This window comes from Xiphophorus couchianus, chromosome 16 (genome assembly GCF_001444195.1).
Source record: "Xiphophorus couchianus chromosome 16, X_couchianus-1.0, whole genome shotgun sequence".
Classification (NCBI taxonomy): domain Eukaryota; kingdom Metazoa; phylum Chordata; class Actinopteri; order Cyprinodontiformes; family Poeciliidae; genus Xiphophorus; species Xiphophorus couchianus.
In genome coordinates, this window is record NC_040243.1 from 16,437,160 (window position 1) to 16,454,413 (window position 17,254).

The 17,254-nt window shown below is 38.3% G+C and overlaps 1 protein-coding gene across 1 annotated transcript in view; it reads right to left on the bottom strand.

Moving 5' to 3' along the window:
- The window catches only part of mgat5b (alpha-1,6-mannosylglycoprotein 6-beta-N-acetylglucosaminyltransferase B), a 71,847-nt gene extending 58,111 nt beyond the window's left edge, over window positions 1-13,736 (bottom strand). The window contains exons 1-2 of the mRNA XM_028043008.1: window positions 13,348-13,736; window positions 10,531-10,643 (exon numbers count right to left, since the gene is read on the bottom strand). Coding sequence (XP_027898809.1) covers window positions 10,531-10,643; window positions 13,348-13,415 — 181 coding nt within the window. The 5' untranslated portion in view covers window positions 13,416-13,736. The remainder of the gene's footprint in view (window positions 1-10,530; window positions 10,644-13,347) is intronic.
- Window positions 13,737-17,254: the final 3,518 nt, after the last annotated feature.

Consider the following 17,254-nt stretch of genomic DNA (forward strand, 5'->3'; position numbering starts at 1 on the left):
GACATATTCCCCTCCATGCCAGAGGTGGCGCTGAGAATCCCAGTAATCCAATCTAGTTCTTAATTAAAAATAAACTTGTCATTTTCTTCTTCTCTACTTCTGCTACTAATTCTAAGCAAATCAGAGATTTTTTTTTTGAAGATTTTTTTAAGAGTACTGTAAAATGCTACTACTTTATTGTACTCAGTTTTCACAAGAATAAGGTTGAAAAGTTTATTTCCCTGTAAGCTCTCCAACCATGAGTCACTTCTAACACCGCTCCTTCTCCAATGATGTTTACTTTGCTTGTGTCACACACAGTGCCCTCCTTTAAACTGCAACAGTGTGAATTTACATTCACACCTCCCCGGATGGAACCAGACTTTCTGAACAAGCAAGCCAGAGTTCAGTGCAACAGAGCTGGTGTGAATGCAACCTAAATCAATAACCACTTTCTCAAAATCCTTCTCCTGCATTGCTTTTCTCTGATATTCCAGCTGCTGCTGAGACATATTTCTTCCTAGTGTCTTAGCTAAAAAACAAACAGATTGTGTTATATGGCATCTCTATTTCGACTTCTCTTTAAACTACCCCATATTTATCAATAGTTAGAGGGAACTCTATCTTATTTTTGATTTTAGTGGCTTGTAGTGGCATACCTTATGGTTATCTCAGAACATCATTTTGACATCCATGATAAGTCAGACATGTTGAAAAGTGAGACTTTCAGCTGCTTCCATTTACCGTCACTTCGTGCGGCACCATATAAAGTAGGAAATTCTGGTCACACAGTTGGGAGGAGAAAAATGGTACCCAAAGTGATGAATTACAAGTAAACTGGTCTTACCTAAGTGTAACCCACAATTAGTAAAGGACTTTTATTTTTGTGGGCCCACTGCCTGTGTTGCCCGAACGCTGCTAACTTATTTAAAGCCACGCCTCCAGTGCGCAGTAAAAGATCCTCACCTGTTCCACTGTGATTGTGGCTTGCTGTTGGCGTCTTCCTCAGGAATTCCTCTAAAAATCTTTGAACATATTGATTTGATTCCTGGGTGAGTTTGTTATTTATTAACAGTGTTATTTTTTCTATGTGGTACTTCTGCTCAATTGCTCATTGGAGGGTTGTTTTATTAGAATCACTGGCATTGTTTACCTGGACCGTCACCAGGATTCTGTTAGTGCTGATTGTGGCTAAGTACGCCCCACTCTCTTCAAAAAGGTAACTTGTTGCTGAAGTTTGTGCGTATTCTGACACCTTTACATTGATGCCAAAGGCACTGAAGTTTAAACTAAAATTGATCAGAACAGAATGTAGCTACACTTAAATTGATATTGCGCAGTATATTTATTTATTTATTTATTTTCCTTCCCTCACTCTGCTTGAGTATTTGACAATTAATTTATTTTATTTTTCTTGATTGATATTTTGGAAGTGCACTTTAATTTTAGCACTTTAATTTTAAATTGATTAGTTGAAATATGATAGTTTTGTTTCATTTAAATTATGGTTAGTTTAACCTGATTGAAATGTTTGTTTAATTATTAGGAATCTAATTATTGCATTTGCATTTAGTATGCATAAACTAGATGTTTAAATTTAATAATTATTTCCTTTGTATTATATTTGTTTCTGATAAAACACTTAATGGGTTTTCTGACCTTTTAGGTCGGGTTTTTTTTTTCCACCTGTCGGATCAGATCCTCATCTGGATCGAAAGATGGCGAGCTAGGAATGGACTATGGACTTTATGATTTGGAAATCAATTTATTCTGAGTCAATTCTCATGTGTCTCATTGTGTTATTGTAATTTTTATTCAAATCACTTAATATATATTCACCAAAACTAAAAGCACTGCCTCCTGTGTTTTTTCACACCTCAGGCTCCTTAAAAGGCCACTCTTCTGATGCTGCTTATGTAGCTGCAGTTAGCTGCCTAGCCCATAGCTGTTACATAAGCCTGATTTTAGATAAATTAATATACCTATGTGATGTATTAAAAAAAGATTTAAAATCGACTATTGTCACTTGTAGACAACACTGGTTTCTCTTTTGACATTAAGAGCCTTTTTCTGCCTGTGTGATTCAAAGGTTTGATTTAAATGTCTGAAACAAAACATAAATAAAATATGTTTCTTTGAAAATTGTCAAAGGCTTGGCTGAAAATAAGTGGAAAAAGTAAAGCGCAGACAGAGTCTTTGAAAGACCTTCAGAGAGCCTTCAGAACTATTGATCAAGAGAACATCAAGATTGCAAGAAAGTATTTCTTTTTCCTCCAAGAAGCCAGACTCCGAAATCAGAGATGGCGAGAGACTTTTGCACAGTAATGTTGCAACATAGACATGCCTTTCAAATTGATTGCTGCTGTACAGTATATCTCGTTGCATTAATATTTAACAGTTCATTCTACAGCTTCTCATTAACGCTGCTTAAAGCTGAATAAATCCTGTCAAGCCTGATGTGGACTCAGGCTGGCTATATTTCTGAGATGTGGCCAGTTCTCTGCACGTCATGTCAGCAATAGATAGCAAAATAAATAAAAAAATACATTTCTTTCTGCACAGAAATTTGACTTTAAAAAAAGATCCTCCCTGACAATTCAAGTTTTCATTGCAGACACCAGATTGGGCCTGAGTAACTCATCTCTTTGGCACATGTAAGAGATATTTAATGGATCTAGAGGCTGTGGAAGCAGAAAACGTATCCTGTAAACGGCTCAAACTTCTTGTTACACCTGACAGAATGGGAAAGTAGGAATCACCTGCACAGTTTTTATACAGGTTTCTCTCCTGCAACAGTGCCTATATAAATAGTATTCACCTCTTGGATTTTTCACCCTTTTTTATTGCTTTAAAAATCATGTCTGACTGACAAAAAAATAAAAATAAAAATCATGGTCAGCATAATGTCTCTTTTTGACAAATAAATCCTTTGTCGTCAAACTGAAAACTAGTTTCTTACAAATAAATAAACACACTTGACACAAAAAAACCTCAGTTTTTGTCTCATCAGACCAAAGAACTTTCTTCCACTTAACAAAACTCCAGTTTTGACTGCAACAGTTGTATGCAGAGTCTCTTCCATCTCCACTGCTGAAGCTTGCAACTCCTTCGGCGTAGTCATGGTGACTTGGTGGCCTCTCTCACTAATCTCCTTTTTGCACAGTCTCTCGGTTTGTGAGGCTGACATGACCCAGGCAGATTAACACATGTGCCACATTCCCTCCATTTATTGGTTATGGATTTCACTGGATTCCTGCGAATGTTCAGCGGCTTAGAAATATTTGTTTGTATCCAACCAATGACTTAAACCTTTTAAAAACTTTTCTCTGATTTGCTTGGAGTGTTCTCTTGCCTTCACACTGGTACCCAAGAATATTAGTTATTTGCACCAATTGGCTGGACCTCTGTTGAATTAGGTCAGTGACTTTATGTGGGTTGGATAGTTATGCAATCACTTATCTCACCCTTAAAGTTTTTACCTAATTGTCTCTATTTTGAAGAAAACAGTTTTGAGTTTGATATTAAAAATATTTTTTGTAATTTTTTTTTTGTCATCACCACCACATTTTGTTGATCATGACTTGTAGAATCAAAATGGGGCAAAACATCCAAGGGGGAAAATACTTTTTATAGGCACTGCATATTGCATTTTGGCTTAGTTAACCACTGAAGGAAACACAGCAGAGCAGAAATATCTGCTGTGTTTTACAGCACAAACACTAAACAGTTTGCTACATGTAAACTCTGATCTGAGCCACAGATTTAAGTGTGATAAATAAATGTTCATTTTGCAGTGTCAACTGTGAAGTGTGTGCAGTTTTCTGTCCGGGATACTGGAAGTTGGTCTGACCACTGGTCAGTAACTTGCCTGTGACACATTTTGGTTTGTTTCTGTTTAAATATAAAATTGATTAGTTATTTGATGTAAGAAGAACATTTTAGTCTTTAGGGTAATTTTTTACACATACTGAAAATTTTAAGAGCGAGATAAAAGTAATTTCCTCAAAGATTTCTTTTGTTTTCATCTTTTGATTTTTTTTTTTTTTAGACTAAACACTTTCTACATGATTAAGACAATCCAAGTAAACAGAAAAGTGGGGATTTTGAAATTATTTCATTCAGTAAAAGGAGAAAAAGTTGTCAAAGACTAACTTACAAAAAGTAATTCCTCTCCTAAACCTACTAATATTTGGTTTTTTCACCCTTGACAGCAACAACTGCTTACTTCTTTTCTAATGTCAGTGATTTTTAAAATACAGTAGCCTTAAACACAACTAAAGCTCAAAAGATACTTTTGCAGTTGATCCAAAATACAAAGCTATAAGAAAGTCTTAAGTCACTCTCATAGTAACTAGCTAAAAGCAATCCCCATAATGACTCTTCTCTGCTTTCTTTACATTAAATGAAAGCCAAATGTTTAAGAAGTGTCTCTTCTTCAGTGTTGAAATGTGGAATAAGAGATCTATTGAAAATCTGGGACAAAATCTCAGTTTGTGAGATGAGAAAGAAGAGATAAAAATGCTGTGCAAAAAGAGCAACACTTTGTTACGCCATCTTAGCAGGAGATTGCATTTATGAGATGTGTCACCAAGACAACCAATATGTGTCATAACTATGTGAAAAAGAACTGCTGGTAAAATATATATATCATTTCTAACTATAGACAAATGTGTTGTTGACATCCATCCAAAAAAAACAACTAAAATTTTATCATAATTACATAATGTTTCATATAGATAAAAATCAAGCTTTTCTAAGCAGATCCAAGTTTTCTTATTTATATGAGGCTTGTTCTGCAAATTTTGATTTTTACCAATTCTGATTTATTTCATTCTAAGGGATATAAAACAGAGAGAAAATTGCTGCAGGTTCTTTGATAGAGCCGTTTTAGTTCCAACAGAAAAGTAATGAATTTCAAGGTAACACAAATATATGCCTAAAAGCCCAGCCAAGTTCAAAGTGCAACAAGGCAGTTCAACATGCTTCACATCACAAAAACATCATACAGCCACCAATTACAAAAGCTAAAGTCAGGCTTACACTCTACTTGAAAAATAGCAAACCTTCTCCTATTTTTGATAATCAACATAAGAAACAACTGTCTCCTATTTCCCTACTTAAAAGTTCTTTGAAACAAACTTTTGATACATCATGTTTGTTCTAATGTGAAAGCATAAAAACAAGTGCAAAACCTGCACCTTGCAGGGTCACTTGTCTGACCCATTGGAAACATCTGAAAAATATCATTGCAAAAATCCAGAAGAATGAGATTCACTGCTCCATAAAATATATCTGAACACCTAAAGAATAATTATCTTCACCACAGGTCATCTACGAAAGATTTGCTAAATATTTGATGTCATGTAGCCATTTCAAATGGACCTCATATTTCATAATATCTCTGCTTCATAGAAAGTTGCTAAATCCTCTACCAGGGATGACACATTTAAGTTTTAATAGAGTACAGTTTTACCAACTTTGTCAAAAAAAGGGTTTTTAAAAATGTATCCATCAAATATTAGATCATTGTGATACATTATTCAACTAAGATGAAATAAAATATTTTACATGTTCCCTGCTTTTTAAATTTAATGTGCCGAAAACCACTGACAAATACCAAAGCCCGAACACAGTTGGTCACAGTCCAAAAGAGGCAATTACATTACTTTAGCTAATTTGTAGAAAGTCCTAATCAATGCAGCCATGCTTAATTTTCTATCACTTCCCTGTGGCCAAAACAAATTAACCAATACAACATCCACACATGAAACAACACCAACATTAACAAATAGCACAATCATAACCGCTAAGTTTTATCTGCGGTTGACAAATATCTCTTTTTGTCTAAAACACTAACAAAAATTTGGGCATGACGAACGACCGATGTAATAAATTATAAGGTTCTGAATGCAACAACTCAATAAATAAAAGAGATGTCAGGAGATGACTCCAGTCAAGTCTTATCTGTGCCACATAATCCCTATTTGTTCCATCAGGTGATTGCAGGTTGAACAACGTGTCCATTATATCGTCTTTTATTTACTTAAGCGCCTGGTCTGCTCCCTTTCAATGTGGGTCAAGGAAGCTGGTACAGTTCTTTATTTCCTTTCCACTGGTTGATGAGGTCAGTTTGTCTTACTTATTCATGACATCTTTACTAATCAATTTATTTATTTTTTTATTTAAGTAAAGCAGACATGTGGAAACAAACTCTTTAGTATGACTATTATGGTGAAATAAACTGATCGGATGAATCCCACTGCTTCCTTTTCTCATTTGTTAGTATAAAAACTTGTTAATTTGAGTGCTAACAAACAGCTGCCATACATTTCCATCTGACCAGGATCAAATTAAAGATTTTGTACGCCATTTTCTCACCACATGCGACTGTCAGCCATCGCTCCCGGAAATCTTGTTACATGCAGATTTATTCTCCATCCCCGCTTCCCGCATTCGGCTTACAGGAAGTAGACCGAGATCAATGTTTTAAGGTGGAAAAATAAAAAGTCTGATTGCACAACCTAACCTCCCAAGACGAAGCAGGATTTATGTACAATTCGCTTAGAGGTCAATTCAACAAAGCTGACTCGAATGTAACTTTGCGGAAAGACTGGGGCAAGGCAGGAATTCAGAAGATATCCACCTCTGCAGAGAGGAGCAGCACTCTGCAGCAAATTTTTACTGCACTTGAAAAAACCCAGGTAATGGAGCTTAGAGCCAGGGACTGAGAGCACAATAACACCTTTTAGTCGTGCTTTGAACAGCGTGAAGCATTCTGAGCCTATTTTATTCTTCTCTTTATAGTTAAGCTGCATTGAAATGTGGTCAAAGGACAGAGTCTATGAAGGTGGTCTTCAAAGAGCTTATTAGAAAGCTCCAGTGCACTTCTGGAACCTTTATGATATCCTAGATCAAACGTCCTTGTGAGTCATGTTCCCCTTTCTAGCAGAAAAAGTCTTTCTCTGTCCCCCGCTTCTTACACTTCTTCACCACATCATTAGTTTCCTGTGCCTTCCTTCAAAGGAAAATAATGAAGGTGATGAATGCCTCCAAAATCTTGATGGAGGTTTGGATCCAAGCGATTGGCTGTGCAATGTCATAAAGAAAAACAAAAGACAAAAAAACTGGAATGTTCTGCTCACTTTTCCACTTTCCTCAATCAGTAAAATCACAGGCGATCTCTGATTCTTTCTTTTCCCTCCCAGAACAACACAGAAAAAAAAAAGAAACTGTCAGCGCACAGGAACTTCTAAAAGCTCTTATGAAAACTTCACGCTTTTAGCATGAACGTTATGTCATCAGACAACACTGGCACTGATGTATCCTGCAGCACTTCACAGCTTTCAGCAGCAAAGCCGAGCCGGCTTCAGTGGAGCGCCATCAAAGTGCTGCTCCACTGAACGACACGTTTCATCTCGTTCATTACAGCGGCTTTAATGTTACTAATCCTCAGCTACAAACATGCTCATGTAGACAAACACCCACACGGAGGATGAGCATTTCCATAGCAAACCTCGCTCAGGTTAGCATCGCGGCGGTGCTTAATGAGCTTCAGGCAGGATGCCTTCCCCTGACTGCAGGCTACGAGTGGTTAATTAATCAGACAGCTCTTCCATCTAACACCCCCCATCCTTCCCCCAACGCCTCCTCTCTCCATTCACCCCACAGCAGTGTATAAATAGGTGAGACCTTTTAAATTGCCTCCCGTGATGACACCTGATGCACTTCGCAACATTTCATTGCTGCCAACACCTCTGTTCTAGAGCTGCATGGTTTTCTGCTGAGGTTGGGCTTTAAACAAGGAGCTAAAAAATTATATCTTTAAATACCACAGCGACTATCCCCGTCACCAGATCGCCATTTTAAGTCGCACTTTGCATCTTTTACTGACACAAAAACACAGCAGCATGACATGACGATGGGAAATCTAGTCTGAACATATGGGGATGAAAGATTTTACCAAAAATATATATTTTTTTAAGAAGTACACTTAGACAGAAAACAAACTTTATTTTTCTGTTGTGAACTTCTGGGCCACAATACAGTGCGAACCCGTCAATTTAAGAATCAGGATTGTAACGAATTATCCCTGATGATCTGTGTGACCTGGTGGATGCCAGAGGTGGGCAGTAGCAAAGAAAATTCACTGTAGTAATTAACTGTAGTAATTATGGGAAATTACAGGAAAATTACTTCCCTGTAATTTTATGGGAAAGTACAGTTTTTGAGAATCTGTACTTAAATATGTGCACAAACTTGGTGAATACATCTGGTACCTTCCCATTTTTCACTGGAACAGCCAGTCTCAGTAGAAATCATTCACTGGGCAATGTTTCTGACATCTTACTCGTAATGATGACATTGTGAGAAATATATACATGTATATATACAAAAACAACAGCCCTACAATTCAGCAACAGCCAAAGCATTGCAGAAAAGTAGACTATGTCAAAAACTGCACCGTGAATGAGTCTTCCTCAGAATTTTGAAGGTGCATTTGTGTCTAGTTAGCTGATCAGTCGGAAGACCCACAACTGGTCCAATCAGCTTTCCACAGAAGCTTCCACACAGCCAATTGTCTATGTGTGTTGTTAAATTCAAACATGCACAAAGAAAGGCTGTCCCACATCTTCCAAGGCCACAGCGTTGTGTTTTAAAGGAGCTGTAATTTAAGAAAATCCAATCCAAGTTTAAACAGTCCACGTAGTCACATAGACATACTGTACATGCTCTTTCTCTTGATTTTCACAAATAGAATAAAGGTTTCATAAAACTCAAACTTTAAAGAATCTCCAACAAGCGTAAAATCTTCTGGTTTACACTTGAACAGCCTTATCAGAGGATCAAACAGTTGAGGTTTATTAAAACCCTGTGAAATAATCCTTTACTTGCATCCCAAATGAAAACAAATGTGTCCTCTTGCTTCTTTAGCCAGTAAAATTTTGCCATTTGTGTTATTCTCACAAATTATTTGTATCTTTTTGATTCTGTTTTTTTTTTCCTAAGTCAAGTACCCCAATTTCTTTCCACACATATCATTCAATTAAAAGCAACCCTTCTTCAAAACAGTGTGCAGACGCCCGGGCCGGCGGGCAGCCCGTATTAGTCGACTTTGTCAACAACACAACAGGGCAACAACTCCACTTCTTCTCTTCTTTAAAAACAAATAAACGAATCAAGCGAGGATGTCGCACGCAGCCATATCACGGTCATCAAAAGCCAGCTGCGGTCCTGAGCACAAACGGCATCATTGAGTAGGTCTGTAGTAATCACTGCCTCCTCATTTATACATAAATAAACCGACAACAGTGCAACAAGCTGCCAACAACTGCTGTCCTTGGATGAGTGATGTTGGATAGAGCCGGTGCACAGTCTTTCTCTCTCACCAGCTGGGATCCGTTACACAGATTGACCCATAGTGTCACTATTGTGTCGAGCAGCGATAAAAAGGCAGGAGACAACAGTCCAAGAACCAACAGTGACTCCACTAAGTGGCACAAGCTCCAGCAGTTTGTATGCAGAGGTACAAAGCGTAAACGTGAAAAAAGTGCTAAGAAAGCCGGGTTTCTCTCAGGGACGGGTTGTCAACAACTCCGATTTCTCTTTGTTGAGTCTCTGATTTGTTGATCTCTGAGAGGGCAGGAGAATCTATTTCCGTATTACTTTATAACCGCAGCTGACAGTCAGAAATATGCAGCTTTCAAGGAAAAATGTGCTCCACTTTTATCACACTGGCTTCCAGAGCTATAATTTAGGTCTATAATTATAAATATTTCTATCTCAACTCCTCACTGGGAGACTAATTTTGAAGACAACTCATGACTGCATGACTGAACGGACAGCATGTTGCTTTGTTTAGTTTTGGCCGATTACACTCATAGACCTTTTTCTTCCAAGATCCTTCCAAGATACCTGAACTTATATGAACTCATCTATACTCCTGAAGAAATGTATCACTACAGCATTATCCTACCATCACTAAAATACACAGTGCATATGGTCAATTCACAAAGTATAGTGTTAGTTTTTTAGATCTCTGCAGCTCCTCCAAAGTCCCCCAACTCCCCAACGCCCCGAGACTCCTGGTTGCTTCTTTAGCTTATAATCTCTACATCTCAAATTTCAAAATTAGATGACTTCGACAGGCTTTTCAGATGTTTATTTATGAAACGTAAAAAAAATATACATCTTTCACTTCATTCTGTAACATAGACACCCAATAAAATATATTAAAGGTCTCAAGGCATCCAGTCTTCAGCTGCAAGTGTTGCAGACAAAATTATTCCAAATGGGTAAGAGCATGGTCACGACATGAAAGCGAGACAAAAAAAAAAGATAAAAGGTTTGATGAGGAAAGGAAAAGGCCTCTCAGGGCAATGTGCCCCCACGGTGCCCCCTGATGGGAAAAGTGAACAGGTCTGTCAGTCGGCTGGCAGCAATCAAGGCAGCTCCACGGATCTGTCAGCGTGTTTCCAGCCTGCTCATTACCGGCCCAAGACACAGTTCGGCTGGAGACACCGGGCTACCAGGCTGCACTGATGTGTGACTTACCTTCAGCTCGCGTGGTGAACGGGGAGTCTCCGAGCCGCTTCGCCGAGAACTGGCCCCCGAGAGAGGTCATTAGAAAGCACAGGCTGAAGAAGCCGACCCCGACTACAAAGATCCTGCAGGAAACAGGCAAGAAGGCTGATCAATTTACAAAACGAGCGATTTACAAGGTAAGAGTGGGAGAAGGAAAAACAACAAAAATGGGGGCAGGTGAAAAGCTCAAGTGGAGCATGGAGTAAAATATCTGGCGTGTGTGTGTGGATTTACAAAGCATGGACAAATTTCTCAAGCTTCATATTGTACCGACCAAAGCGGCAAGGAAGCATTGTGTACTCGCCTGGCTGTGTCATTTGATATGAACCATTATGTGGACAGATTTCCAGCATCACACTGCGCTCAGTGGGCGACAGCACAAAATAAAAACATTCATCTAGAGACGGATGTGTGCTCTGTTTTATAGAAAGCGGGAAACATTTGCCTACTTCTCGCGCGCTTTGGAGTAATTTTCCAAAAACTGACTCGCTGGATTGCTCCAGCGAATGTCATGCTGGGAAAAGGTTTGGAAGCAATTCTTTCATGAGGCAAAGCTGCAGGATGGATTGTCACACTTTTTGCTTTTCTTCACATGGCAGAAACCTCACCCAAGAGAGGGTACAGTCAGCCAGGCAGAGCATATTACTAATATCTGCATTGAAATGCTGAAAAACTCACACATGAGCGCTCACATCAGTGATTAAAGATGCATCCGGGTGGACCTTCCACTGAACCCAAGAATTTGACGTTTGTTCGAATTAAATCAGATGCAATGAGCTGGTCAAAGGTTTACACACATCTGTCCTAATAATGAATCAAATACTCTCATCGGGCTTTTTAATGCCGCTGCTCTCCTTTTAAAGAGTGGTTAGACTGCAAAACAAACAACTTCAAGTAATTTTGATAACGGGATTTAGGTGCGATGGGTTTCTTATCCAGCCAGACTCAAACATATACAAACGTCCCCACTAACAGATGGATTAATTCTTCTCTCTTGTGAAATTACTGTAAACCTGCATGCTTTCTGTAGCCTTCAACATGCGTCTGCCTGGATATTTGGCCAGAGCTAATTCAAGTTGATTGGTTTAAATTGGATTAGATTTGAGTTTTAAGCATAGTTCATTAATTTTCAATGGGGTTAAAGTCAGGTCCAAATTCAGAATCTTCAAATTTTGCCCACTTTATCCATTTCAAAACTGGTTTATATCAAACTGATTCTTACCCAAAATGTCCGTGTCAAGTCAGAGGAAATTACTAAGACGTCTCAAGTCTATTATAAACTGGCATGGTGGAACATCAGCATAGAGAGCTTAATGTCATCTGAAACTTTTGAGGATGATGCCAACTGAAAAACACAGCTGCTCCGAAACAGACGTCAATGAGTTTGACTGGAAGTTCCACCTGCCTACATAAACAAGCAGAACGCCTTCTGGAGAAAAGTTCTAGATTGAGATATGTGGCCACAATAATAAGAAAAATAATTGGACAAATCCAGGTGAGGCTTTCAAACTTAAGAACACCGTCAAGCATGGTGGTGGTGGCGTCATGCTTGGGGGCTGTTCTTTGTGCAATGTGAAGAAAGTGCCTACCAATGGTTCCAAATTAATTCCTTCTTAAACTAACAGGAAGATGTTTGAAACTTTGACAAAATAAAGCGTTCAATTGGAATAAAGATCTCAAGCACGCATCTTTTTAAAAAACAAAAAAATAAAGCAAGGTAACATTAAGAATCTGGAAGGGAAGAATGATCAAACATCAGACCAGAACAATGTCAGGACCTCATTGTTGGTTACAAAAAGCTTGTGTTTTCTCTGTAATTTATTGTTTTAAGTAGTGGGGAAAGATTTGTGGATTTCAGTCTGCCCTGCCTGCATAAGTGAAAATCCAGAATGAAGTGTTCACATAACTCTTGTTTTTAAGATCCACTGAACATCTTTCTTGTGTCTTACCAGCTGTCAAGTACAATGTTTTAAACAAATCATTACTAGCCAAAATATAACATTTGATTAATATAAAAGCTTAGTATATGTGAGCTACTGATTTCTTCTGAAATCCATGGCATTGTGGGTTTAATGTCTCTCCTTTTGGACAGAAAAAATAAAAACATACAGAAAATTGAAAAGTTGAATTCCCACAGGAATTGTCCCTGTATTGTTCAATATGCAAAGCTGCAAGCCACAGAGTTTGGGACATCTTGTTGAGCTCAGTGGTTTTAATGATGTGTCTGCTTGTTTGGCTCTCACTCATTCCCCATGCAGCAGCAGGGAGAGTGAAAGACTCTGGAGCTGAGTAAGCAAACCTTAATTGTGGAGCAGGATGTGCCCTGTCGTCCCAATTAATCCAAATGGTCTGAACTTGCAAGATTTGCTCCACTGAAACGAATAAATCATCACTAATTTAAAATGCACCGTGCAGCGCACCAACATCATGCCTTGCAGATTCTGCTCAGATATGCGCTGACAAGTGATTCCTTTTAATTTTGAGAAATCATATGCAATTTGTGTTGTATTTACAGTTTATTGTCATGATCATGCTACCAAACATATTATTTTTATAGTTAATACATATCCCAGACCTCCTCTTTAATTAGCCCAGAAAAAAATGCGTGAATATTTTCATTATTTTTGTTTTTAAAACTGTTCAACAACAACAACAAAACGCAAAAATCTCTTAAAGTTTAATTTCCCTGAAATCCGTCTGATCTGACCAGCTTAGTTAACGTCTAGCAATGATTTTGCTGCTAGTTTGGTTTTGACCCGCAAAAACTCGAACAGAGCGCGATCTCACCTGAACGGTTTGAAAGTGACAGGGCATCTCCTCGCCATCGTGGAAAGCTCGCCGACGCTTGCAGTCATTTTCCACCCGTGAGGACAGCGTCGGGTCCGACTGACATCCCGCTCATCCGCACTTCAAGTCGCGTCAAAAAGCATGAGTTCCCCGCCGCGCTCGTTACCAATCTGCGGAGAGCGCGTTCAAACACTTCTTGCCTCACCCCGCAGGGGGGACGCGGCGGTCCGCCGCCCGTACGTACCGTAACTTCAGCTGAGATTCCTGCGGCTTCCTCCAGCAGACGGCAGGGTAGACTGCTGAAAATATTCGGGGATAGTCCTTTAATGGGCTGCGAGTCAAATTCCCTGGTGAATAAAGCGGCTCGGAGCGCAGCGAGGGCAGGCTGCGGAGTTCAGTGTAGCCTCAGAGTGGATGGAGCCCCGACTTTTACTGTCTTTGTAAGAGCACAGCTGCGGTTCGTTTACCGACAGCGCCACCTAACGATCAGCGCTGGCGACCAAAGACCATCACTTCTCATAACGAGCACCACCGTCAACAATAAGTTTCCCAACTAGCGTCACACAGGCGGACATTTTAAAACAGCAAGATACTTTTCCCCCAGCAACAAAACACGTTTTGATACTTTACAAGTATCGCTCCTGCTCTCGCAAACAACCCATTTTGCTAAACAAATACATAAATGAATAAGAAGTTAAATATTGACATAAGATTTATGAGGACGAAAACTTTCTAACTAACTCTACAAAACAAAACGGTAATAGGACATTGTAACAAATATGGTGGATGCATGGATGGATGATTAGCCTTGCACTATAGAGCCTTCATGTTGTGAAATGTTTCAAGGATTCCTCCAGGAAATATGTTATTTACAAAGTTTAAAAATGCAAAGAGTGGAGAAAGATATCATTGACTAATACCAGTTCACTTTTTTAACAAGGAACTTGAGCAATGTTAAGTGGAGTTTGCTGTCATTCCCAGATCCAAATTCTAACTTCATGTTATCAATAGAAAATAACATAAAAACCCACCAGCACTTGCTTCTGATTCACTGCTGTCTGTTTTAGTAAGTACTGGAGGCTCTTGAAAAGTGTTTTTTCCTACTGCAATTCTCTTTTGAAAAGTTTTTGAAGAAGCAAATATGTATGTGGATGTGTCCCTGATCATGTTGGGTGTTAGTGTAACACCAGCGTTAATTTCTTTGTGTTGACTTCACCAGCGACTACAATAACGTCTTCAGAGTACTGCTAAAGGCAACGCAGGTATCACTTGTATAACCAGGAGTATAAAACAACCCCATATTCTTTAAAGAAAGACAAAGCAATAATCAGACCAGAATAAAACATCTAAGCAGAAAAAGAAACCTTCAAAGAACTTAAAATTCATTCTAAAAAAACAGTTGAATCAAGTCTATTGTTCTTCAAGGCTTGAACGGACTGTGTTGTTTTATATCTCTGCATCCAGGAAACTACTTCCTCAGATACGATCTTATCAATCACTGGAAGCAGGACAAAAAAAAAAAAAATGTGCTAAGGAAGACTAACCGCAGTATAATGGCTTTACAATTGCCTACACAACTGAATGAATCATATTGAAGCTCTGTAATTGCTGCTTCAGTTATCGGTATATCAAGATAAAGTGCCCACAGAGTCATCTTTTATGTAACAGCGTGGAACAAAGTCCTGTTGCGAGTGGCCTTTAAGGAGAGGCGAATGCAATGTTACCCTGTGAGGCACTTCCACTAACCGGAAAAACATGATTAAAGAGGTTTTAAATGAAACTGCTGCACTGCAGGGACATCAGCTGGACGTTTTGTTTGGATGGCCTTGTAATGGACAGAAATGGTGGAACGCACTCAAATGTTGAATTGAATGTCCTTTCGATGAAAAGGAGATTAGTGCTCACTGGATGTTCTCACAACACGATGCTGCGGTGAGTGCTGTTTTATTGAGCAAAGTCCCACAAGATGCTGGCCACTAGAATGACTCAGGAAAAGAAAACACAGACCACAGCAACAGAGATAGGGACTGAAAGAGATCATCACTCTACGTGGAAAACATTGTTCTTTGACAAAAATGGTGCTTTTACATGTAAAATGTTGGTTTCTGCATAAGGAAGTATTAGATATCTGTCAGTATTTTTAATTCTTCAGCAATAAATTTTACCTCTTCAACAGTCTTCCTAGTTGTTTTTTTTTGTTTTTGTCTGTATAGCAAATTAGGTGTGATTAAACTTTCAGAGACATTTCAGCACCGTGGATAGCTCCAAGTTAAAAAACAGAATGTAGCTCAGCAGCGACACTTAGTGGCAGACAAATGACATTCAGTATTGGAGTACAAAAAAAAATGCCCCGTTTTTGTTTCTTTGTTTTTGTGGATGTTCCATTTTAATTCTAGAAGCATAAAAAAGTATAACAGTTTAACAACCTCCATGGATGCAATTTAACATATTTCTAAATAGAAACGCCAAAATAATTGTGCAGCCATAATGTCGTGGTTTATTCTCACAGGGATCTTGGAATAAAGATATAAAGAAAAAAAAAAAAAGAAATACAGATTTCAAACAAAAAATGTAGTATGTCATTGAAAGTTGTGTAATATTTGCTTATAAATAAAGAAATAAAGAAAACAGCTCCACTTAGCCACTCATCATGCTCACTCATCTGCATTAATTGAATGAATTTTGCTAAAACAAAAATCCTTGTTTCTCACTACAGTGGTTAAACGTGTATGTTGGGATGAAGGGTAGACACAATGAAGTTGAAAGAGAACACAACCCCTATGATAATCCTGAAGAGCTAAATAAAACATTGGCACAATAACAAGAGAGCAGCAGAATCTTTCTTCACCATGGAAACAGCTTTTTGCTGTGCTGGGTCCTGACTCACTTGTATGAAAGCACAACTTTCTACTTGATAGGTACTCTTGCAATGACCCTGTAGAAATGTGGAGTTATTGTTTTAATTCTAGAATAGTCGTAATCTGCAAAGAGGCACACGGTCATAAATAAAGTAACTTCATTTTTTACAGTAGTGATAATGTTATTCACTTTATCTTACCCTATTGTAAAGTGACGATGTGACTTTGTTGAGAACAGATTTTCATTTAGGGATCTTAAAACTTCAAGATGTGAATTTAGCGGCGGCAGAAACTGTCTCAGAAGAATTCCCAATGAAAGAAGAGATCTCTTAATGTTTGAAATATCTTTTTTATAATAAAAGAAAATCTCAAGAACAGAAAACATTATGCTATGAAATAAATTTTAAAAAGCCCCTGGCCTTTAGTCGAGTAAGTAAAAACAAGAATAGAAGGAAATCTAAGCCATGTTTATTAAAAATGATTCCAGAAACCTGATGATTATCACCATCTTTTCCACCAATCCTCTGGGAGAACTTTGGAAAGTCTTAAAAACACTCAGGTTAATTCCTCACGTTTTGCATAAATAAAAATATCTGATCTTGAAAAATTAACCTGTGCAAACAATACATTAAATATCTTCACTGCCCTTGAGTGTTTTCCTTGAGGGAATACCTTTTGTAGCTTCTTAAGCAGCTTACCTTTGTTTTTTGGGGGGAGGGGGTTCAAAAAGAAATCTCTAAAATATTCATCACTGAATCTTCCTTGACTGTTATCAGAGACATCAGTCGAAATGGGTTTATTGAACACATGTCTGAGGAGAGAACTTTAAACCTTTTAAATAAAAGAGAAAAATAATATAAACATCTGATGGCTGTGTAACCAAAGACACCACCTACTGCAGAATTATATTTTGTAGATTCACTTTTGATTCTCCCTCTTTTTGTGGCTGTGTGTCTTTCTCTACTGGAGCCATTATTTGTTGTCGCACAGAAATCATTTACCAGGCTTCTGTGTCTATTTTCATGACTGAAAAACAAACAGTTCATGGA